This window comes from Lampetra fluviatilis, chromosome 10, assembly GCF_964198595.1.
Source record: "Lampetra fluviatilis chromosome 10, kcLamFluv1.1, whole genome shotgun sequence".
NCBI lineage: Eukaryota > Metazoa > Chordata > Hyperoartia > Petromyzontiformes > Petromyzontidae > Lampetra > Lampetra fluviatilis.
In genome coordinates, this window is record NC_136284.1 from 1039264 (window position 1) to 1063831 (window position 24568).

Below are 24568 nucleotides of genomic sequence, written 5' to 3' on the forward strand. Positions count from 1 at the left end.
GGGCCGAGGTCATTTACCATTATCCGCTTCCAGATGGTTCCCGGAGCCCATCAGAAACACGGTCTTGCGCCGCGTGCCCTTGGTGGCGTAGCGCTTGCACCTGGTGGGTTTCTTTGGAGAAGAAATGTTAGATCTGAACTCCTCCGCTCGGCCCTGCTCATCTGGCGCATCGGCAGCCGGCAGCTCCCCCCCAACGTCTCCTCGCCCCACTGCGGGGAACCGAGGGGACGTGGGGGGACCGCCAGGAGCAGCAGCCAGGATGGTGACGTCAATTCGCCGCTCCTCCTTCGCTGATGACCTCTCGGCTGGGGCGCTTTTCGGGATGTCGCCTCTCCCATGATTCGCCGCTGCAGCCTCCTGCCTCTGTAAGCGTCTCTGCTCCTCTTCTTCCCGTAGCTGAGCAGCCTCCCTCTCCTCTTGCTGCCTCTGTAAGTGTCTCCGCTCCCCTTCCTCCCGTCGTTGTGCAGCCTCCCTCTCCTCTTGCTGCCTCTGTAAGCGTCTCCGCTCCCCTTCCTCCCGTCGTTGTGCAGCCTCCCTCTCCTCTTGCTGCCTCTGTAAGCGTCTCCGCTCCTCTTCTTCCCGTCGTTGCCCAGCCTCCCTCTCCTCTTGCTGCCTCTGTAAGCGTCTCCGCTCCTCTTCTTCCCGTCGTTGCCCAGCCTCCCTCTCCTCTTGCTGCCTCTGTAAGCGTCTCCGCTCCTCTTCTTCCCGTCGTTGCCCAGCCTCCCTCTCCTCTTGCTGCCTCTGTAAGCGTCTCTGCTCCTCTTCTTCCCGTAGCTGAGCAGCCTCCCTCTCCTCTTGCTGCCTCTGTAAGTGTCTCCGCTCCCCTTCCTCCCGTCGTTGTGCAGCCTCCCTCTCCTCTTGCTGCCTCTGTAAGCGTCTCCGCTCCCCTTCCTCCCGTCGTTGTCCAGCCTCCCTCTCCTCTTGCTGCCTCTGTAAGCGTCTCCGCTCCTCTTCTTCCCGTCGTTGCCCAGCCTCCCTCTCCTCTTGCTGCCTCTGTAAGCGTCTCCGCTCCCCTTCCTCCCGTCGTTGTCCAGCCTCCCTCTCCTCTTGCTGCCTCTGTAAACATATCCGCGGCTCCTCTTCCGGTCGCTGGACGGACTCTCTTTCCACTTCGGCTTGATAAGAAGCAACTCTCTTCATGTCTGAGTTGCCACCGATGGCAGCAGCCATTGCCTCGTCCTTGACCTCACAAACCGCCACCTTGCCCGCCCCACTCTGCTCGACCTCCGTGGGCTCGTCAGCCAGCGAGGCCTCGACAAACCCGACCTCAGGGGCCCCGCTCCCCCCTCCTCTCTCCTTCGGTGTCTCTCTCTGCATCGTCACATCCACATTTTCAACGCAAATGTTCACTGCACCTGCGTGGAGGTCTCCTCTGGACCCCCTAAGGTTGTTTGGTCGGGACGCCCACGTCTTTGTGATCTCCTGCTGCTGCGGTTGTTGCTTCTGTTGTTGGTGTTGCTTCTGTTGCTGCTGTTGCACTGTCGCCAACGTGGAATTGGCAGCAGTGACAGCCGAGTCGGTTGCCCCAATTCTCGGTTGCTCAGTGCAAGGGACACGGGTTTGTGGAGCCACGTGGCTTAGCGCCTTGGTCTGGGCCCCCTGTCTCTCCATTCGTGTTGCCTCCTGGGCAGGCAGTGCAGGTGCGGACATGCTCATGCCATTATCCCGCTGCTGTTTCTGCTGCTGATGTTGCGTTTTCTGCCGTTGCTCTCGCGTTGCATTTCTTTCCAAAAGCGTGGCCGCCGCCTCTTCTTCATCTTCCCTGCACTCGGAGGAGCGGGGTCTCTCGGAGGAAGACTCGCGTAGCGGCTCGGGCTTGATGGGGGGTCTGACGTCGAGGAGGGAAGAGCCGGCCGCCACCTTCTTCTTGATTCCCTGTAGCACCAGGGACGTGCTGCGGATTCTCTGCAGCTCCTCCGAGATCTTGAGCCCCAGGTCGCCAGCGGCCGCCGCGTGCGGCTCCTCGGGCCGCTCGTCCACGGACGCGGACTTGGAGCGCAGTTTGAACTCGACTCTCCTCTCGAAGCCGCTGGCGGCGTCTCCCCGCGCCTCCCTGCGCAGGGGGTGAGGCGTGAAGGGGCGCGCGGGGAGGGGCGCCCTGCCCCTCGTCCCCACGCTGGGCAGGTGGTCCACGGACTGACTCCTGCCGGACATGAAGAGCGACTTGAGGTCCGTGCCCGACTGCTCGAACATGTTCCGCCGTTGCTGGAAGGCGGACGACAGCTGCGACCTGCGCCACTCGGGGATCTTGAGCTTCTCTTGCACCTTCTCGAGGAAGCGCTGCTCCTTGCGGATGGCGGCGGCGTCCCTGGCAGCCTCTCGCCTCGCGCCGTGGTGCTGCGCGCTCGGCTGCCCGGGGCCCGCGTCGGCCATCGCTTCGGCCCCTCGCTGCGGAGCCTCCTCCGCGCTCCTCTGCGGGGCGGCCTCGCGGGGCAGCTGCGGGGTCGCCGTGGCCCGGGGAGGGGTCGCGTCTGCGGCGGGGCCCAGAGGGAGGCCGTGAGTGGTGACCTTGGGGCGTGAGGAGCCCCGCTGTTGTTGTGGTTGTTGTTGCTCCGGCTCCACGGCGCCGTTTCCTGGGGTCGAACTATGCACACGCGAAATGAGGAGCAATGATGAGCACCACCTTGTGAGTGACGCTGCGTCTTACCTGTGCGTGTCTCACTGTGAGTGTCTCACCGTGAGTGTCTCACTGTGTGTCACTGTGTGTGTGTCACTGTGTCCGGCAAAACAACCTCCTACCTCCTCGCGGTGCCGGACGGGCAACACTGTCGTGGGCAGTGCTGTGGGGGGAGGGCCAATGCCCATTGGCCTCTCCCCTCATGGCGTCTGTGACCACCACAGTGGCTAAACGGGGGCTCTGGACGGGTGCGAGGGGCTGGTAACCCCTCCACCTTCAATTAACCACCACTAAACTACGAATTAAACATAAACCTGTAATTAATAAGCTTGTGCCGGAGGCCCCGGGGAGTCAGGCTTTTATGACGTCTCCTGGCCAAACCCCATTTGGCGGAGCCAGGAGATTGAATTTTAACCCTCGGGGCTCCTCCAGAAACAACGAAAAACCATTGCGGATGGCCACGTGGAATGTTCGAACGCTCACTGCGGAGGAGAGGCTGCCACTCCTCTGTCGGGAGCTGGACCGGTACCGCCTGGATCTCTGTGGCATTCAGGAGGTCCGGTGGACCGGTTCTGGCTCCTGCCACCATGAGGGGTGGACAGTCCTCTACTCGGGGCAGGAGACTGCCAAACAACAGGGTGTGGCTCTTCTTCTGAACAAAAGAATGAAGGGGGCGTGGGAGCGTGGCGGTGAGGTGTGGGAAGCTGTAAGCCCCAGGATACTTTGGGCTCGCCTTCCCATCAACCAGAGGCGAGGAGTGGTGGTCGTGGTTACTTATGCCCCCACCGAAGACGAACATCCGTGGAGGGATGCAGGCAAAGCCGATGAGTCGGACGCTTTCTATGACCTCCTGTCACAGGTGCTGGCTAAAGTGGCCACTCGGGACAGAGTCATCTTGTTGGGTGACTTCAATGCCCGAGTTGGTCATGATGCTGGCACCTGGTCTGGAGTGATTGGAAGGCATGGGCCAGATCAGCTCAATAATAACGGTAGGAGGCTGCTAGATTTTTGTGCAGCCCATGGGCTTGTAATTACCAACACGCTCTTCCGGCATTGGCGCATCCACACAACATCATGGATGCATGCCGGGTCCAAGCAAGAACATCTGCTGGACTACATAGTGACGGACCAGCGGATGCGAGCCCATGTCCTTGACACCAGGACCTACCGTGGAGCTGATCTGCCCTCTGACCATCGACTAGTCATCTGTAAGATGCGCCTGCCATTCTTCCACTCCGGTGGTGGGTGTACACCCAGGATCCCATTCCAACCAAAAGTGGCCTGGTCTAAGTTAGCTGATGAAAGTTGCAAGCGAGAATTTCATCATCGCTTGCAGCTGGGGTTGGCATCGTCCCCCACTCCACCTGATGTCGAGGGTAAATGGGCGAGGTTTAAGACTCATGCAGCTGCAATGGCTGCTTTGGGTACGCGGTCCAGACCTCCCCGGGAACCCTGGCTGACGGAGGAGGTGTTCAGGTTAATTGAGAAAAAGCGACAGGCCCACTCTCATCGCCTACAGCATCCCACGTCAGAGAATGAGGAGGTTTACCGCAGTCTTCGCTCGGAGGTTCGGAGAGCCGTGAGGCGCTGCAAGGATGGGTGGTGGTCGCGGGTTGCTGAGGAGATGGAGTCTGCCTCAGTAGCCCGCGATCACAAATCACTATTTAACTCCATCAAAAAAGTAACCTGTAGCGCCAACCCTATTACCATCATTAGAGGAAAAAACGGTGATCCAATCTCCGACCCCCAGGAACAGGTTTGCAGATTTGCTGAGCATTTCTGTGAGGTCCTGGGGGAGGGAAAATCTCTCAGCCAGGAAAACATCATGGCACAAAGTGGGGATAACCCTGCTGAGGCTGCGGTGCCTCAAATATTGGAAGAGGTCAGCCCCTGTGAGTGGCTGGCTGAGGTACCAGCTGTTGAGGAAGTAATGAGGGCGATCCGGAGTCTGAGACCAGGGAAGGCACCGGGCAGAGATGATCTCCCAAGCGAAATGCTGAGGGAGGGTGGCGTTTGTGCACAGACTGCCCTATATGACATCATAACAACAGTCTGGACCACTGGACGGGTTCCGCAGGACTGGAAGGATGCCCTGGTGGTCCCCCTCTTTAAGAAGGGGGACCGTACCGACTGTAACAACTACAGGGGCATCTCACTCCTCAGTGTGCCGGGTAAGGTCCTGGCAAGGATTATTCAACATCGCCTTGCTAGGCATGCTGAGGAGAGGCTTGCGGAGCCCCAATGCGGTTTCAGGAAAGGGCGGTCCTGCACAGATGCCATATTTTCTGTCCGTCTGCTACAGCAGAGGTGTAGGGAATTCCAAAAAGACCTACATCTCTGCTTTATTGACCTGGTCAAGGCCTATGATACCATCAGTAGGACTGTGCTCTGGGTTGTTCTTCGTGCTTTCGGAGTCCCTGACCCTCTGCTCACGATCATTAAGGACCTTCATGATGGTGAGCGGGCCCGGGTAAAACTACGTGGCCGGGAGTCCGAGCCTTTCCCTGTACACCTTGGGCTGCGACAGGGATGTCCTCTGGCTCCCACATTATTTAACATCTATTTCGACTGCGTAGTTCGTGAAGCCTTCAGTAGCTGTACCGGGGGAATTACCATTTGGTACAGATATAATGGGAGGCTGATCGACGCCCGGGTGCGATCAAGGGATGGCTCCCTATTGGTCAACCACGTTATGTATGCCGATGATTTGGTAATAGCTGCTCATTCAGAAGAGGAGTTGGAGACGCTGCTGTTGAGACTGGAGTGTGCCACTAAGAGGTGGGGCCTTACCATCAGCCCCACCAAAACTAAGCACCTGCCTGGGTATTTTGTACCATCGGGCACTCCACCCCCACAACTCCCAATCGGTGATGGGGCAGTAGTGGAGAGAGTGGAGAGTTTCCCATACCTGGGCAGTGTGCTCATGACCGGCTCCAGTTTATCAGCAGAGGTCTCACTCCGAATCAGTCGAGCGGCAATATCTTTTCATCGGTTGCGTAACGCTGTGTGGAAGCTACCTGGTCTGTCGCTCCGCACGAAGCTTCAGGTCTTCTCGGCCACGGTCATTCCCTCCCTTCTCTACGCTTGCGAAACGTGGACCCCCCTAGTGGAGCATCTTCGCCGGTTGGAAACATTTAGGCTGGCCTGCCTACGATCCATCCTGGGTTTAACCAGGCTGGATTGTGTGAGGAGCTCACAAGTCCTTGAAAGATCTGGGCAAAGTCCCATCAGTGAGCTCCTCCGGCAGGCAAGGCTGCGTTGGCTGGGTCATGTAGCCCGCATGCCCAGCCACCGCATGCCTAAACAGCTTTTGTTCGGCCGGATCCAGGGGGCTAAACGGGCGCGGCACGGGCTAGAGAAGAGATGGAGTGATGTGGTACAGGAGGACGTGGAGCTGAGTGGACTTGCCTATGACTGGTACCAGCGGTGTCAAGATCGGCCTCAGTGGAGGAGGCTCGTGAAGGACGCTACTGGGCAGTTGGAGGCAGTCGCCCTCCAACAACAACGGAGGGCGGAGGAGCGACGCTCACAACAACGAGCGGAGCGCCGGGTGGCTAAAGCACAGCAAGTTGGCACAGTAGGGGGCACAGGTGGTGCATCAGCCAGTCATCTCGGTCATCTCGGTCAGTCGACCCGTGGCACCTGGGTCTGCCCCGTCACCTCCTGCCAGCGGGCGTTCGACACTTCACGTGGCCTCAGGGTGTACATGGCCTGGCACAAGCGTCGTGGTGACGTCACCGCCACTTAGTGGCGAATGGCGGTTGTTGTTGTCACTGTGTCTCACTGTGTGTGTCTCACCATGAGTGACGCTGTGTCTCACCGTGAGTGTCTTACTGTGTGTGTGTCACTGTGTGTGTGTCACTGTGTGTCTCACTGTGTGTGTCTCACCATGAGTGACGCTGTGTCTCACCGTGAGTGTCTTACTGTGTGTGTCTCACTGTGAGTGACGCTGTGTCTCACTGTGTGTGTCTCACTGTGTGCGTCTCACTGTGTGTGTCCCTGTGTGTCTCACTGTGAGTGTCTCACCGTGAGTGTCTCACTGTGTGTGTATCACTGTGTGTGTCTCTGTGTGTCTCACTGTGTGTGTCTCACTGTGTGTCTCTCTGAGTGTCTCACCGTGAGTGTCTCACTGTGTGTCTCACCGTGTGTCTCACTGAGTTTGTCACCGTGAGTGTCTCACTGTGTGTGTCTCACCGTGTGTCTCACCGTGAGTGTCTCACTGTGTGTGTCTCACCGTGTGTCTCACCGTGAGTGTCTCACTGTGTGTGTGTCACTGTGAGTGTCTCACTGTGTGTCTCACTGTGAGTGTCTCACCGTGAGTGTCTCACCGTGAGTGTCTCACCGTGTGTCTCACTGAGTTTGTCACCGTGAGTGTCTCACCGTGTGTGTCTCACTGTGAGTGTCTCACTGTGTGTCTCACTGTGTGTGTCTCACTATGTGGGGAGCGGTAGTGTAGCGGTTAGCGCGCTGCGCTATGAACCTGGCGACACGAGTTCGATTCCCGCTCACGGCCAACACCAGTGACGATTATCTGAACCGGTCCCGGCCTCCCCTAGGTCGACTCAGCCTCAAATGAGTACCTGGTGAGGTGTGTAAACATCGTCACTGGGGAGACAAAGGCGGTCGGGCGTGGTGCTGGCCACCCACCCCCTCGTGTACCGTTCTGGCCTTCATAGGTGCTCGCTAACAGCACTTGCCCCTACAGTCTGTTAAGGCTATACGGGGGATCTTTGTCTCTTTGTTTTGTCTCACTATGTGTGTGTCTCACTAAGTGTGTCTCACCGTGAGTGTCTCACTGTGAGTGTCACTGTGAGTGTCTCACTGTGTGTGTCACTGTGAGTGTCTCACAGTGTGTGTCACCGTGTGTCTCACTGTGTGTGTCACCGCGTGTCTCACTGTGTGTGTCACCGTGTGTCTCACCGTGAGTGTCTCACTCTGTGTGTGTCACTGTGAGTGTCTCACTGTTGAGTGTCTCACTGTGTGTGTCTCACTGTGAGTGTCTCACTGTGTGTGTCTCACTGTGAGTGTCTCACTGTGTGTGGCTCACCGTGTCTCACCGTGAGTGTCTCACCGTGAGTGTCTCACCGTGTGTGTCTCACTGTGAGTGTCTCACTGTGTGTGTCACACTGTGAGTGTTTCACTGTGTGTGTCACTGTGTGTGTCTCACTGTGTGTCTCACCGTGAGTGTCTCACTGTGTGTGTCTCACTGTGTGTGTCACTGTGTGTGTCTCACCGTGAGTGTCTCACTGTGTGTGTCACACTGTGAGTGTTTCACTGTGTGCGTCTCACTGTGTGTGTATCTGTGTGTCTCACCGTGAAGTGTCTCACTGTGTGTGTCTCACTGTGTGTGTCTCTGTGTCTCACTGTGTGTGTCTCACTGTGTGTGTCTCACCGTGTGTCTCACTGAGTTTGTCACCGTGAGTGTCTCACTGTGTGTGTCTCGCCGTGTGTCTCACCGTGAGTGTCTCACTGTGTGTGTCTCACTGTGAGTGTCTCACTGTGTGTGTCACTTTGTGTGTCTCACCGTGAGTGTCTCACCGTGAGTGTCTCACTGTGTGTGTCACCGTGTGTCTCACTGTGTGTGTCACCGTGTGTCTCACTGTGTGTGTCACCGTGTGTCTCACCGTGAGTGTCTCACTCTGTGTGTGTCACTGTGAGTGTCTCACTGTTGAGTGTCTCACTGTGTGTGTCTCACTGTGAGTGTCTCACTGTGTGTGTCTCACTGTGAGTGTCTCACTGTGTGTGGCTCACCGTGTGTCACTGTGAGTGTCTCACTGTGTGTGTCTCACTGTGAGTGTCTCACTGTGTGTGTCTCACCGTGTGTCACTGTGAGTGTCTCACTGTGAGTGTCTCACTGTGTGTGTCTCACTGTGTGTGTCTCACTGTGAGTGTCTCACCGTGTGTGTCTCACCGTGAGTGTCTCACCGTGTGTGTCTCACTGTGAGTGTCTCACTGTGTGTGTCACACTGTGAGTGTTTCACTGTGTGTGTCTCACCGTGAGTGTCTCACCGTGAGTGTCTCACTGTGTGTGTCACACTGTGAGTGTTTCACTGTGTGTGTCTCACCGTGAGTGTCTCACCGTGTGTGTCTCACCGTGAGTGTCTCACCGTGTGTGTCTCACCGTGAGTGTCTCACCGTGTGTGTCTCACCGTGAGTGTCTCACCGTGTGTGTCTCACTGTGAGTGTCTCACTGTGTGTGTCTCACTGTGTGTGTCTCACTGTGAGTGTCTCACCGTGTGTGTCTCACCGTGAGTGTCTCACCGTGTGTGTCTCACTGTGAGTGTCTCACTGTGTGTGTCTCACTGTGTGTGTGTCACTGTGTGTGTCTCACTGTGTGTGTCTCACCGTGAGTGTCTCACTGTGTGTGTCACACTGTGAGTGTCTCACTGTGTGTGTCACAGTGTGTGTCTCACTGTGAGTGTCTCACCGTGAGTGTCTCACTGTGTGTGTCTCACTGTGAGTGTCTCACTGTGTGTGTCTCACTGTGAGTGTCTCACTGTGTGTGTCACACTGTGAGTGTTTCACTGTGTGTGTCACTGTGTGTGTCTCACTGTGTGTGTCTCACTGTGAGTGTGTCACTGTGTGTGTCTCACCGTGTGTGTCTCACCGTGAGTGTCTCACTGTGAGTGTCTCACTGTGTGTGTCTCACCGTGAGTGTCTCACTGTGAGTGTCTCACTGTGTGTGTGTCACTGTGAGTGTCTCACTGTGAGTGTCTCACTGTGTGTGTCTCATCGTGAGTGTCTCACTGTGAGTGTCTCACCGTGATTAACGCTGTCTCACCGTGAGTGACGCTGTGTCTCACCGTGAGTGTGTCACTGTGAGTGTCTCACTGTGAGTGTCTCACCGTGAGTGTCTCACTGTGAGTGTCTCACTGTGTGTGTCTCACCGTGAGTGTCTCACCGTGAGTGTCTCACTGTGTGTGTCTCACCGTGTGTGTCACTGTGAGTGTCTCACTGTGAGTGTCTCACTGTGTGTGTGTCACTGTGTGTGTCTCACTGTGAGTGTCTCACTGTGAGTGTGTCACTGTGTGTGTCTCACTGTGTGTGTCTCACTGTGAGTGTCTCACTGTGAGTGTCTCACCGTGAGTGTCTCACTGTGTGTGTCTCACTGTGAGTGTCTCACTGTGTGTGTCTCACTGTGTGTGTCTCACCGTGAGTGTCTCACTGTGTGTGTCTCACTGTGTGTCTCACTGTGTGTGTCTCACTGTGAGTGTCTCACTGTGAGTGTCTCACCGTGAGTGTCTCACTGTGTGTGTGTCACTGTGAGTGTCTCACTGTGAGTGTCTCACTGTGTGTGTCTCACTGTGAGTGTCTCACCGTGAGTGTCTCACTGTGTGTGTCTCACTGTGTGTCTCACTGTGTGTGTCTCACTGTGAGTGTCTCACTGTGAGTGTCTCACCGTGAGTGTCTCACTGTGTGTGTGTCACTGTGAGTGTCTCACTGTGAGTGTCTCACTGTGTGTGTGTCACTGTGTGTGTCTCACTGTGTGTGTGTCACCGTGAGTGTCTCACTGTGAGTGTCTCACTGTGTGTGTCTCACTGTGTGTGTCTCACTGTGTGTGTCTCACTGTGTGTGTGTCACTGTGTGTGTGTCACCGTGAGTGTCTCACTGTGTGTGTCTCACCGTGAGTGTCTCACTGTGAGTGTGTCACTGTGTGTGTCTCACCGTGAGTGTCTCACCGTGAGTGTGTCACTGTGAGTGTGTCACTGTGTGTGTCTCACTGTGTGTGTCTCACTGTGTGTGTCTCACTGTGAGTGTCTCACTGTGAGTGTCTCACTGTGTGTGTCTCACTGTGTGTGTGTCACTGTGTGTGTGTCACTGTGTGTGTGTCACCGTGAGTGTCTCACTGTGTGTGTCTCACCGTGAGTGTCTCACTGTGAGTGTGTCACTGTGTGTGTCTCACCGTGAGTGTCTCACCGTGAGTGTGTCACTGTGAGTGTGTCACTGTGTGTGTCTCACTGTGTGTGTCTCACTGTGTGTGTCTCACCGTGAGTGTCTCACTGTGAGTGTGTCACTGTGTGTGTCTCACTGTGTGTCTCACCGTGAGTGTCTCACCGTGAGTGTCTCACTGTGAGTGTGTCACTGTGTGTGTCTCACTGTGAGTGTCTCACTGTGTGTGTCTCACTGTGTGTCTCACCGTGAGTGTCTCACCGTGTCTCACTGTGAGTGTCTCACTGTGAGTGTGTCACTGTGAGTGTGTCACTGTGTGTGTCTCACCGTGAGTGTCTCACTGTGTGTGTCTCACCGTGAGTGTCTCACTGTGAGTGTGTCACTGTGTGTGTCTCACCGTGAGTGTCTCACTGTGAGTGTGTCACTGTGTGTGTCTCACTGTGTGTGTCTCACCGTGAGTGTCTCACCGTGAGTGTCTCACTGTGTGTGTCTCACCGTGAGTGTCTCACTGTGAGTGTCTCACTGTGTGTGTGTCACTGTGAGTGTCTCACTGTGAGTGTCTCACTGTGTGTGTCTCACTGTGAGTGTCTCACTGTGTGTGTGTCACTGTGTGTGTCTCACTGTGTGTGTGTCACCGTGAGTGTCTCACTGTGAGTGTCTCACTGTGTGTGTCTCACTGTGTGTGTCTCACTGTGTGTGTCTCACTGTGTGTGTGTCACTGTGTGTGTGTCACCGTGAGTGTCTCACTGTGTGTGTCTCACCGTGAGTGTCTCACTGTGAGTGTGTCACTGTGTGTGTCTCACCGTGAGTGTCTCACCGTGAGTGTGTCACTGTGAGTGTGTCACTGTGTGTGTCTCACTGTGTGTGTCTCACTGTGTGTGTCTCACTGTGAGTGTCTCACTGTGAGTGTCTCACTGTGTGTGTCTCACTGTGTGTGTGTCACTGTGTGTGTGTCACTGTGTGTGTGTCACCGTGAGTGTCTCACTGTGTGTGTCTCACCGTGAGTGTCTCACTGTGAGTGTGTCACTGTGTGTGTCTCACCGTGAGTGTCTCACCGTGAGTGTGTCACTGTGAGTGTGTCACTGTGTGTGTCTCACTGTGTGTGTCTCACTGTGTGTGTCTCACCGTGAGTGTCTCACTGTGAGTGTGTCACTGTGTGTGTCTCACTGTGTGTCTCACCGTGAGTGTCTCACCGTGAGTGTCTCACTGTGAGTGTGTCACTGTGTGTGTCTCACTGTGAGTGTCTCACTGTGTGTGTCTCACTGTGTGTCTCACCGTGAGTGTCTCACCGTGTCTCACTGTGAGTGTCTCACTGTGAGTGTGTCACTGTGAGTGTGTCACTGTGTGTGTCTCACCGTGAGTGTCTCACTGTGTGTGTCTCACCGTGAGTGTCTCACTGTGAGTGTGTCACTGTGTGTGTCTCACCGTGAGTGTCTCACTGTGAGTGTGTCACTGTGTGTGTCTCACTGTGTGTGTCTCACCGTGAGTGTCTCACCGTGAGTGTCTCACTGTGTGTGTCTCACCGTGAGTGTCTCACTGTGAGTGTCTCACTGTGTGTGTGTCACTGTGAGTGTCTCACTGTGAGTGTCTCACTGTGTGTGTCTCACCGTGAGTGTCTCACTGTGAGTGTCTCACCGTGATTAACGCTGTCTCACCGTGAGTGACGCTGTGTCTCACCGTGAGTGTCTCACTGTGAGTGTCTCACTGTGAGTGTCTCACCGTGAGTGTCTCACCGTGAGTGTCTCACTGTGTGTGTCTCACCGTGAGTGTCTCACTGTGTGTGTGTCACTGTGTGTGTCTCACTGTGAGTGTGTCACTGTGTGTGTCTCACTGTGAGTGTCTCACTGTGTGTGTCTCACTGTGAGTGTCTCACCGTGAGTGTCTCACTGTGTGTGTCTCACTGTGTGTCTCACTGTGTGTGTCTCACTGTGAGTGTCTCACTGTGAGTGTCTCACCGTGAGTGTCTCACTGTGTGTGTGTCACTGTGAGTTTCTCACTGTGAGTGTCTCACTGTGAGTGTCTCACTGTGAGTGTCTCATTGTGTGTGTCTCACTGTGTGTGTGTCACTGTGTGTGTGTCACCGTGAGTGTCTCACCGTGAGTGTCTCACCGTGTGTGTCTCACCGTGAGTGTCTCACTGTGAGTGTGTCACTGTGTGTGTCTCACCGTGAGTGTCTCACCGTGAGTGTGTCACTGTGAGTGTGTCACTGTGTGTGTCTCACTGTGTGTGTCTCACTGTGTGTGTCTCACCGTGAGTGTCTCACTGTGAGTGTGTCACTGTGTGTGTCTCACTGTGTGTCTCACCGTGAGTGTCTCACCGTGAGTGTCTCACTGTGAGTGTGTCACTGTGTGTGTCTCACTGTGAGTGTCTCACTGTGAGTGTGTCACTGTGAGTGTGTCACTGTGTGTGTCTCACTGTGAGTGTCTCACCGTGAGTGTCTCACTGTGAGTGTCTCACTGTGTGTGTCTCACTGTGTGTGTCTCACCGTGAGTGTCTCACTGTGAGTGTGTCACTGTGTGTGTCTCACTGTGAGTGTCTCACCGTGAGTGTCTCACTGTGAGTGTCTCACTGTGTGTGTCTCACTGTGTGTGTCTCACCGTGAGTGTCTCACTGTGAGTGTGTCACTGTGTGTGTCTCACCGTGAGTGTCTCACTGTGAGTGTGTCACTGTGTGTGTCTCACTGTGTGTGTCTCACCGTGAGTGTCTCACTGTGTATCTCACTGTGTGTGTCTCACTGTGACTGTCTCACTGTGTGTCTCACTGTGTGTGTCTCACTGTGAGTGTCTCACCGTGAGTGTCTCACTGTGAGTGTCTCACTGTGTGTGTCTCACTGTGTGTGTCACTGTGAGTGTCTCACTGTGTGTGTCACCGTGTGTCTCACTGTGTGTGTCACCGTGTGTCTCACTGTGTGTGTCACCGTGTGTCTCACTGTGTGTGTCACCGTGTGTCTTACCGTGAGTGTCTCACTGTGTGTGTGTCACTGTGAGTGTCTCACTGTTGAGTGTCTCACTGTGTGTGTCTCACTGTGAGTGTCTCACTGTGTGTGTCTCACTGTGAGTGTCTCACTGTGTGTGTCTCACCGTGTGTCACTGTGAGTGTCTCACTGTGAGTGTCTCACTGTGTGTGTCTCACTGTGTGTGTCTCACCGTGTGTGTCTCACCGTGAGTGTCTCACTGTGTGTGTCTCACCGTGTGTGTCTCACCATGAGTGACGCTGTGTCTCACTGTGTGTGTCTCACCGTGAGTGTCTCACTGTGTGTGTCTCACTGTGTGTTTCTCTGAGTGTCTCACCGTGAGTGTCTCACTGTGTGTGTCTCACCGTGTGTCTCACTGAGTTTGTCACCGTGAGTGTCTCACTGTGTGTGTCTCACCGTGAGTGTCTCACTGTGTGTGTCTCACCGTGTGTCTCACCGTGAGTGTCTCACCGTGAGTGTCTCACCGTGAGTGTCTCACCGTGAGTGTCTCACTGTGTGTGTCACCGTGAGTGTCTCACTGTGTGTGTCTCACTGTGTGTGTCTCACTGTGTGTGTCTCACCGTGAGTGTCTCACTGTGTATCTCACTGTGTGTGTCTCACTGTGACTGTCTCACTGTGTGTCTCACTGTGTGTCTCACTGTGTGTCTCACTGTGTGTGTCTCACTGTGAGTGTCTCACCGTGAGTGTCTCACCGTGATTGACGCTGTCTCACCGTGAGTGACGCTGTGTCTCACCGTGAGTGTCTCACTGTGTGTGTGTCACTGTGTGTGTCTCACTGTGTGTGTCTCACCGTGAGTGTCTCACTGTGAGTGTCTCACTGTGTGTGTCTCACTGTGTGTGTCACTGTGAGTGTCTCACTGTGTGTCACTGTGAGTGTCTCACTGTGTGTGTCACCGTGTGTCTCACTGTGTGTGTCACCGTGTGTCTCACTGTGTGTGTCACCGTGTGTCTTACCGTGAGTGTCTCACTGTGTGTGTGTCACTGTGAGTGTCTCACTGTTGAGTGTCTCACTGTGTGTGTCTCACTGTGAGTGTCTCACTGTGTGTGTCTCACTGTGAGTGTCTCACTGTGTGTGTCTCACCGTGTGTCACTGTGAGTGTCTCACTGTGTGTGTCTCACTGTGTGTGTCTCACCGTGTGTGTCTCACCGTGAGTGTCTCACTGTGTGTCTCACTGTGAGTGTTTCACTGTGTGTGTCACTGTGTGTGTCTCACTATGTGTGTCTCACCGTGAGTTTCTCACTGTGTGTGTCTCACTGTGAGTGTGTCACTGTGTGTGTCTCACTGTGTGTGTCTCACCGTGTGTGTCTCACCGTGAGTTTCTCACTGTGTGTGTCTCACTGTGAGTGTGTCACTGTGTGTGTCTCACCGTGTGTGTCTCACCGTGAGTGTCTCACTGTGTGTGTGTCACTGAGTGTCTCACTGTGAGTGTCTCACTGTGAGTGTCTCACTGTGTGTGTGTCACTGTGAGTGTGTCACTGTGAGTGTCTCACTGTGAGTGTGTCACTGTGAGTGTCTCACCGTGTGTGTCACTGTGAGTGTCTCACTGTGAGTGTCTCACTGTGAGTGTCTCACTGTGAGTGTCTCACTGTGAGTGTCTCACTGTGTGTGTCTCACTGTGAGTGTCTCACTGTGTGTGTCACTGTGAGTGTGTCACTGTGAGTGTCTCACTGTGAGTGTCTCACTGTGAGTGTCTCACTGTGAGTGTCTCACTGTGTGTGTCACTGTGAGTGTCTCACTGTGTGTGTCTCACTGTGAGTGTCTCACCGTGTGTGTCACTGTGAGTGTTTCACTGTGAGTGTCTCACCGTGAGTGTCTCACTGTGTGTGTCTCACCGTGTGTGTCTCACCATGAGTGACGCTGTGTCTCACTGTGTGTGTCTCACCGTGAGTGTCTCACTGTGTGTGTCTCACTGTGTGTTTCTCTGAGTGTCTCACCGTGAGTGTCTCACTGTGTGTGTCTCACCGTGTGTCTCACTGAGTTTGTCACCGTGAGTGTCTCACTGTGTGTGTCTCACCGTGTGTCTCACCGTGAGTGTCTCACTGTGTGTGTCTCACCGTGTGTCTCACCGTGAGTGTCTCACCGTGAGTGTCTCACCGTGAGTGTCTCACCGTGAGTGTCTCACTGTGTGTGTCACCGTGAGTGTCTCACTGTGTGTGTCTCACTGTGTGTGTCTCACTGTGTGTGTCTCACCGTGAGTGTCTCACTGTGTATCTCACTGTGTGTGTCTCACTGTGACTGTCTCACTGTGTGTCTCACTGTGTGTGTCTCACTGTGAGTGTCTCACTGTGAGTGTCTCACCGTGAGTGTCTCACTGTGAGTGTCTCACTGTGTGTGTCTCACTGTGTGTGTCACTGTGAGTGTCTCACTGTGTGTCACTGTGAGTGTCTCACTGTGTGTGTCACCGTGTGTCTCGCTGTGTGTGTCACCGTGTGTCTCACTGTGTGTGTCACCGTGTGTCTTACCGTGAGTATCTCACTGTGTGTGTGTCACTGTGAGTGTCTCACCGTGAGTGTCTCACCGTGAGTGTCTCACCGTGAGTGTCTCACTGTGTGTGTCACCGTGAGTGTCTCACTGTGTGTGTCTCACTGTGTGTGTCTCACCGTGAGTGTCTCACTGTGTATCTCACTGTGTGTGTCTCACTGTGACTGTCTCACTGTGTGTCTCACTGTGTGTGTCTCACTGTGAGTGTCTCACCGTGAGTGTCTCACTGTGAGTGTCTCACTGTGTGTGTCTCACTGTGTGTGTCACTGTGAGTGTCTCACTGTGTGTGTCACCGTGTGTCTCACTGTGTGTGTCACCGTGTGTCTCACTGTGTGTGTCACCGTGTGTCTCACTGTGTGTGTCACCGTGTGTCTTACCGTGAGTGTCTCACTGTGTGTGTGTCACTGTGAGTGTCTCACTGTTGAGTGTCTCACTGTGTGTGTCTCACTGTGAGTGTCTCACTGTGTGTGTCTCACTGTGAGTGTCTCACTGTGTGTGTCTCACCGTGTGTCACTGTGAGTGTCTCACTGTGAGTGTCTCACTGTGTGTGTCTCACTGTGTGTGTCTCACCGTGTGTGTCTCACCGTGAGTGTCTCACTGTGTGTGTCTCACCGTGTGTGTCTCACCATGAGTGACGCTGTGTCTCACTGTGTGTGTCTCACCGTGAGTGTCTCACTGTGTGTGTCTCACTGTGTGTTTCTCTGAGTGTCTCACCGTGAGTGTCTCACTGTGTGTGTCTCACCGTGTGTCTCACTGAGTTTGTCACCGTGAGTGTCTCACTGTGTGTGTCTCACCGTGAGTGTCTCACTGTGTGTGTCTCACCGTGTGTCTCACCGTGAGTGTCTCACCGTGAGTGTCTCACCGTGAGTGTCTCACCGTGAGTGTCTCACTGTGTGTGTCACCGTGAGTGTCTCACTGTGTGTGTCTCACTGTGTGTGTCTCACCGTGAGTGTCTCACTGTGTATCTCACTGTGTGTGTCTCACTGTGACTGTCTCACTGTGTGTCTCACTGTGTGTCTCACTGTGTGTGTCTCACTGTGAGTGTCTCACCGTGAGTGTCTCACCGTGATTGACGCTGTCTCACCGTGAGTGACGCTGTGTCTCACCGTGAGTGTCTCACTGTGTGTGTGTCACTGTGTGTGTCTCACTGTGTGTGTCTCACCGTGAGTGTCTCACTGTGAGTGTCTCACTGTGTGTGTCTCACTGTGTGTGTCACTGTGAGTGTCTCACTGTGTGTCACTGTGAGTGTCTCACTGTGTGTGTCACCGTGTGTCTCACTGTGTGTGTCACCGTGTGTCTCACTGTGTGTGTCACCGTGTGTCTCACCGTGAGTGTCTCACTGTGTGTGTGTCACTGTGAGTGTCTCACTGTTGAGTGTCTCACTGTGTGTGTCTCACTGTGTGTGTCTCACCGTGTGTGTCTCACCGTGAGTTTCTCACTGTGTGTGTCTCACTGTGAGTGTGTCACTGTGTGTGTCTCACCGTGTGTGTCTCACCGTGAGTGTCTCACCGTGAGTGTCTCACTGTGAGTGTCTCACTGTGAGTGTGTCACTGTGTGTCTCACCGTGAGTGTCTCACTGTGAGTGTGTCACTGTGAGTGTGTCACTGTGTGTGTCTCACTGTGTATGTCTCACCGTGAGTGTCTCACTGTGAGTGTCTCACTGTGTGTGTCTCACTGTGTGTGTCTCACCGTGAGTGTCTCACCGTGTGTGTCACTGTGTGTGTCTCACCGTGAGTGTCTCACTGTGTGTGTCTCACCGTGAGTGTCTCACTGTGTGTGTCCCTGTGAGTGTCTCACTGTGTGTGTCTCACCGTGAGTGTGTCACTGTGAGTGTCTCACCGTGTGTGTCACTGTGAGTGTGTCACCGTGAGTGTGTCACTGTGAGTGTCTCACTGTGTGTGTCACTGTGAGTGTGTCACTGTGAGTGTGTCACTGTGAGTGTCTCACCGTGTGTGTCACTGTGAGTGTCTCACTGTGAGTGTCTCACTGTGAGTGTCTCACTGTGAGTGTCTCACTGTGAGTGTCTCACTGTGAGTGTCTCACCGTGTGTGTCTCACCGTGAGTGTCTCACTGTGAGTGTCTCACTGTGAGTGTCTCACTGTGTGTGTGTCACTGTGAGTGTCTCACTGTGAGTGTGTCACTGTGAGTGTCTCACCGTGTGTGTCACTGTGAGTGTCTCACTGTGAGTGTCTCACTGTGAGTGTCTCACTGTGAGTGTCTCACCGTGTGTGTCTCACTGTGAGTGTCTCACTGTGTGTGTCTCACTGTGAGTGTCTCACTGTGTGTGTCACTGTGAGTGTGTCACTGTGAGTGTCTCACCGTGTGTGTCACTGTGAGTGTCTCACTGTGAGTGTCTCACCGTGAGTGTCTCACTGTGTGTGTCTCACCGTGTGTGTCTCACCATGAGTGACGCTGTGTCTCACTGTGTGTTTCTCACCGTGAGTGTCTCACTGTGTGTGTCTCACTGTGTGTTTCTCTGAGTGTCTCACCGTGAGTGTCTCACTGTGTGTGTCTCACCGTGTGTCTCACCGTGAGTGTCTCACTGTGTGTGTCTCACCGTGTGTCTCACCGTGAGTGTCTCACCGTGAGTGTCTCACCGTGAGTGTCTCACTGTGTGTCACCGTGAGTGTCTCACTGTGTGTGTCACCGTGAGTGTCTCACTGTGTGTGTCTCACTGTGTGTGTCTCACTGTGTGTGTCTCACCGTGAGTGTCTCACTGTGTGTCTCACTGTGTGTGTCTCACTGTGAGTGTCTCACTGTGTGTCTCACTGTGTGTGTCTCACTGTGAGTGTCTCACCGTGAGTGTCTCACCGTGATTGAGCTGTCTCACCGTGAGTGACGCTGTGTCTCACCGTGAGTGTCTCACTGTGTTTGTGTCACTGTGTGTGTCTCACTGTGTGTGTCTCACCGTGAGTGTCTCACTGTGAGTGTCTCACTGTGTGTGTCTCACTGTGTGTGTCACTGTGAGTGTCTCACTTTGTGTCACTGTGAGTGTCTCACTGTGTGTGTCACCGTGTGTCTCACTGTGTGTGTCACCGTGTGTCTCACTGTGTGTGTCACCGTGTGTCTCACTGTGTGTCACCGTGTGTCTCACCGTGAGTGTCTCACTGTGTGTGTGTCACTGTGAGTGTCTCACTGTTGAGTGTCTCACTGTGTGTGTCTTACTGTGAGTGTCTCACTGTGTGTGTCTCACTGTGAGTGTCTCACTGTGTGTGTCTCACCGTGTGTCACTGTGAGTGTCTCACTGTGAGTGTCTCACTGTGTGTGTCTCACTGTGAGTGTCTCACTGTGTGTGTCTCACTGTGTGTGTCTCACCGTGTGTGTCTCACCGTGTGTGTCTCACTGTGAGTGTTTCACTGTGTGTGTCACTGTGTGTGTCTCACTATGTGTGTCTCACCGTGAGTTTCTCACTGTGTGTGTCTCACTGTGAGTGTGTCACTGTGTGTGTCTCACCGTGTGTGTCTCACCGTGAGTGTCTCACCGTGAATGTCTCACCGTGAGTGTCTCACCGTGTGTCTCACCGTGAGTGTCTCACCGTGAGTGTCTCACCGTGAGTGTCTCACTGTGAGTGTCTCACTATGAGTGTCTCACCGTGAGTGTCTCACCGTGTGCGTCTCACCGTGTGCGTCTCACCGTGAGCGTCTCACCGTGAGCGTCTCACCGTGAGTGTCTCACCGTGAGTGTCTCACCGTGAGTGTCTCACCGTGTGTGTCTCACCGTGAGTGTCTCACCGTGAGTGTCTCACCGTGTGTGTCTCACCGTGAGTGTGTCACTGTGTGTGTCTCACCGTGAGTGTCTCACCGTGAGTGTCTCACTGTGAGTGTGTCACTGTGAGTGTGTCACTGTGTGTGTCTCACTGTGTGTGTCTCACTGTGTGTGTCTCACCGTGAGTGTCTCACCGTGTGCGTCTCACCGTGAGTGTCTCACCGTGTGTGTCTCACCGTGAGTGTCTCATCGTGAGTGACGCTGTGTCTCACTGTGAGTGTCTCACTGTGAGTGTCTCACCGTGTGTGTCTCACTGTGAGTGTCTCACTGTGTGTGTGTCTCACTGTGAGTGTCTCACTGTGTGTGTCACTGTGAGTGTGTCACTGTGAGTGTCTCACCGTGTGTGTCACTGTGAGTGTCTCACTGTGAGTGTCTCACCGTGAGTGTCTCACTGTGTGTGTCTCACCGTGTGTGTCTCACCATGAGTGACGCTATGTCTCACTGTGTGTTTCTCACCGTGAGTGTCTCACTGTGTGTGTCTCACTGTGTGTTTCTCTGAGTGTCTCACCGTGAGTGTCTCACTGTGTGTGTCTCACCGTGTGTCTCACCGTGAGTGTCTCACTGTGTGTGTCTCACCGTGTGTCTCACCGTGAGTGTCTCACCGTGAGTGTCTCACCGTGAGTGTCTCACTGTGTGTCACCGTGAGTGTCTCACTGTGTGTGTCACCGTGAGTGTCTCACTGTGTGTGTCTCACTGTGTGTGTCTCACTGTGTGTGTCTCACCGTGAGTGTCTCACTGTGTGTCTCACTGTGTGTGTCTCACTGTGAGTGTCTCACTGTGTGTCTCACTGTGTGTGTCTCACTGTGAGTGTCTCACCGTGAGTGTCTCACCGTGATTGACGCTGTCTCACCGTGAGTGACGCTGTGTCTCACCGTGAGTGTCTCACTGTGTTTGTGTCACTGTGTGTGTCTCACTGTGTGTGTCTCACCGTGAGTGTCTCACTGTGAGTGTCTCACTGTGTGTGTCTCACTGTGTGTGTCACTGTGAGTGTCTCACTTTGTGTCACTGTGAGTGTCTCACTGTGTGTGTCACCGTGTGTCTCACTGTGTGTGTCACCGTGTGTCTCACTGTGTGTGTCACCGTGTGTCTCACTGTGTGTGTCACCGTGTGTCTCACCGTGAGTGTCTCACTGTGTGTGTGTCACTGTGAGTGTCTCACTGTTGAGTGTCTCACTGTGTGTGTCTTACTGTGAGTGTCTCACTGTGTGTGTCTCACTGTGAGTGTCTCACTGTGTGTGTCTCACCGTGTGTCACTGTGAGTGTCTCACTGTGTGTGTCTCACTGTGAGTGTCTCACTGTGTGTGTCTCACTGTGTGTGTCTCACCGTGTGTGTCTCACCGTGTGTGTCTCACTGTGAGTGTTTCACTGTGTGTGTCACTGTGTGTGTCTTACTATGTGTGTCTCACCGTGAGTTTCTCACTGTGTGTGTCTCACTGTGAGTGTGTCACTGTGTGTGTCTCACCGTGTGTGTCTCACCGTGAGTGTCTCACCGTGAATGTCTCACCGTGAGTGTCTCACCGTGTGTCTCACCGTGAGTGTCTCACCGTGAGTGTCTCACCGTGAGTGTCTCACCGTGAGTGTCTCACTGTGAGTGTCTCACTATGAGTGTCTCACCGTGAGTGTCTCACCGTGTGCGTCTCACCGTGTGCGTCTCACCGTGAGCGTCTCACCGTGAGTGTCTCACCGTGAGTGTCTCACCGTCAGTGTCTCACCGTGAGTGTCTCACCGTGTGTGTCTCACCATGAGTGACGCTGTGTCTCACTGTGTGTTTCTCACCGTGAGTGTCTCACTGTGTGTGTCTCACTGTGTGTTTCTCTGAGTGTCTCACCGTGAGTGTCTCACTGTGTGTGTCTCACCGTGTGTCTCACCGTGAGTGTCTCACTGTGTGTGTCTCACCGTGTGTCTCACCGTGAGTGTCTCACCGTGAGTGTCTCACCGTGAGTGTCTCACTGTGTGTCACCGTGAGTGTCTCACTGTGTGTGTCACCGTGAGTGTCTCACTGTGTGTGTCTCACTGTGTGTGTCTCACTGTGTGTGTCTCACCGTGAGTGTCTCACTGTGTGTCTCACTGTGTGTGTCTCACTGTGAGTGTCTCACTGTGTGTCTCACTGTGTGTGTCTCACTGTGAGTGTCTCACCGTGAGTGTCTCACCGTGATTGACGCTGTCTCACCGTGAGTGACGCTGTGTCTCACCGTGAGTGTCTCACTGTGTTTGTGTCACTGTGTGTGTCTCACTGTGTGTGTCTCACCGTGAGTGTCTCACTGTGAGTGTCTCACTGTGTGTGTCTCACTGTGTGTGTCACTGTGAGTGTCTCACTTTGTGTCACTGTGAGTGTCTCACTGTGTGTGTCACCGTGTGTCTCACTGTGTGTGTCACCGTGTGTCTCACTGTGTGTGTCACCGTGTGTCTCACTGTGTGTGTCACCGTGTGTCTCACCGTGAGTGTCTCACTGTGTGTGTGTCACTGTGAGTGTCTCACTGTTGAGTGTCTCACTGTGTGTGTCTTACTGTGAGTGTCTCACTGTGTGTGTCTCACTGTGAGTGTCTCACTGTGTGTGTCTCACCGTGTGTCACTGTGAGTGTCTCACTGTGTGTGTCTCACTGTGAGTGTCTCACTGTGTGTGTCTCACTGTGTGTGTCTCACCGTGTGTGTCTCACCGTGTGTGTCTCACTGTGAGTGTTTCACTGTGTGTGTCACTGTGTGTGTCTTACTATGTGTGTCTCACCGTGAGTTTCTCACTGTGTGTGTCTCACTGTGAGTGTGTCACTGTGTGTGTCTCACCGTGTGTGTCTCACCGTGAGTGTCTCACCGTGAATGTCTCACCGTGAGTGTCTCACCGTGTGTCTCACCGTGAGTGTCTCACCGTGAGTGTCTCACCGTGAGTGTCTCACCGTGAGTGTCTCACTGTGAGTGTCTCACTATGAGTGTCTCACCGTGAGTGTCTCACCGTGTGCGTCTCACCGTGTGCGTCTCACCGTGAGCGTCTCACCGTGAGTGTCTCACCGTGAGTGTCTCACCGTGAGTGTCTCACCGTGAGTGTCTCACCGTGTGTGTCTCACCGTGAGTGTCTCACTGTGAGTGTGTCACTGTGTGTGTCTCACCGTGAGTGTCTCACCGTGAGTGTCTCACTGTGAGTGTGTCACTGTGAGTGTGTCACTGTGTGTGTCTCACTGTGTGTGTCTCACTGTGTGTGTGTCACCGTGAGTGTCTCACTGTGTGTGTCTCACCGTGTGTGTCACTGTGAGTGTCTCACCGTGTGTGTCACTGTGAGTGTCTCACTGTGTGTGTCTCGCCGTGAGTGTCTCACCGTGTGCGTCTCACCGTGAGTGTCTCACCGTGTGTGTCTCACCGTGAGTGTCTCATCGTGAGTGACGCTGTGTCTCACTGTGTGTGTCTCACCGTGAGTGTCTCACCGTGTGCGTCTCACCGTGAGTGTCTCACCGTGTGTGTCTCACCGTGAGTGTCTCATCGTGAGTGACGCTGTGTCTCACTGTGTGTGTCTCACCGTGAGTGTCTCACCGTGTGCGTCTCACCGTGAGTGTCTCACCGTGTGTGTCTCACCGTGAGTGTCTCATCGTGAGTGACGCTGTGTCTCACTGTGTGTGTCTCACTGTGAGTGTCTCACCGTGTGTCCCACCGTGTGTGTCACTGTGAGTGTCTCACCGTGTGTGTCTCACCGTGAGTGTCTCATCGTGAGTGACGCTGTGTCTCACTGTGTGTGTCTCACTGTGAGTGTCTCACCGTGTGTCCCACCGTGTGTGTCACTGTGAGTGTCTCACCGTGAGTGTCTCACTGTGAGTGACACTGTGTCTCACTGACAGCGCTCCCCGTGTCTCACCCCGAATGATGCACCATGCTGCTCCCGTACTGAATGTCCCCTCGGCTCCCGCTCGCTGCTCCCTGCACCAAGAGCCCCCGTCCTGGGCCGGGGGGTTCCGCTCTCTCGCGGGGGGCCCCTTCCCCGTGTCCCTCCGACTGCAGAGCGGCCGCCTCTTCGAGCACGACAGGGAGAGAGCGAGAGAGAGAGGGGGGAGAGAGGGGGGAGAGTGGGGAGAGTTGAGCGTTCGTCGGGCCCAGCTCGCTCCTTATTTGGTGGAGTCTCTCCGCTCTGCGTCACGGATGCAGGCTGCAGGGGCTCCACGTTCACCGCACAGCCTCGAGTTGCGCTCTTCCTCCCATGCTCATCTGCCCACACCCCCCCCCAGCAGCAGCAGGCCGCACTGGCGTAATTAAACAAGGAGCCACTCGGAGAATGTAAATGAGCCGCCCCGAATTGATTTTGGAAAATAATATCCTGATCGCGGCACGGCTGGTCCACACCACACTCATGCACGCACGGACACACGCACAACACAAAGATGAACGTATGTGCTTGAACAGACTGTTGGGGAAGGTGATGTTAGCGATTAGCACCTATGAAGGCTGGGACGGCACACGAATGGGTCACCAACGTCGCTCCTGTCTCCCCAGTTGGGTCATTTGCACATCGCACCAGGTACAAATTTTTGGCTGAGTCGCACAAGGGGAGGCCCATAACCAGTTCAGATATTCACCGCTGATGTTGGCTGTGAGCGGGAATCGACCCGGGCCGCCGGGTTCGCAGCGCGGTGCGCTAACCACTGCACCACCGCTCCCCTTTCCCACGACCGCTCATTCACGCACACATTGCCACGCGGCCTTACAGCGGTGAAGAATTCTGCCGCACGTCCCGTGAGCGAACGCCTTTTAAGGACCGGCACGATACACAACACCAGCACAACGCCCAACCACCTTTGTCTCTCCGATGTGCTGACGTTTACATACTGTACCGCACAAGGTACACATTATTGGCTGAGATATCA

General features: G+C 54.5%; 1 protein-coding gene across 1 annotated transcript in view; it reads right to left on the reverse strand.

Annotated features, from left to right (window-relative positions):
• LOC144934396 (striated muscle preferentially expressed protein kinase-like) overlaps positions 1-24568 on the reverse strand; it is an 80136-nt gene that overhangs the window by 50641 nt on the left and 4927 nt on the right. The window contains 2 exon segments of the mRNA XM_078860117.1: positions 18-2584; positions 23566-23719. Of these exon segments, the coding sequence (XP_078716243.1) occupies positions 18-2584; positions 23566-23719 (2721 nt within the window).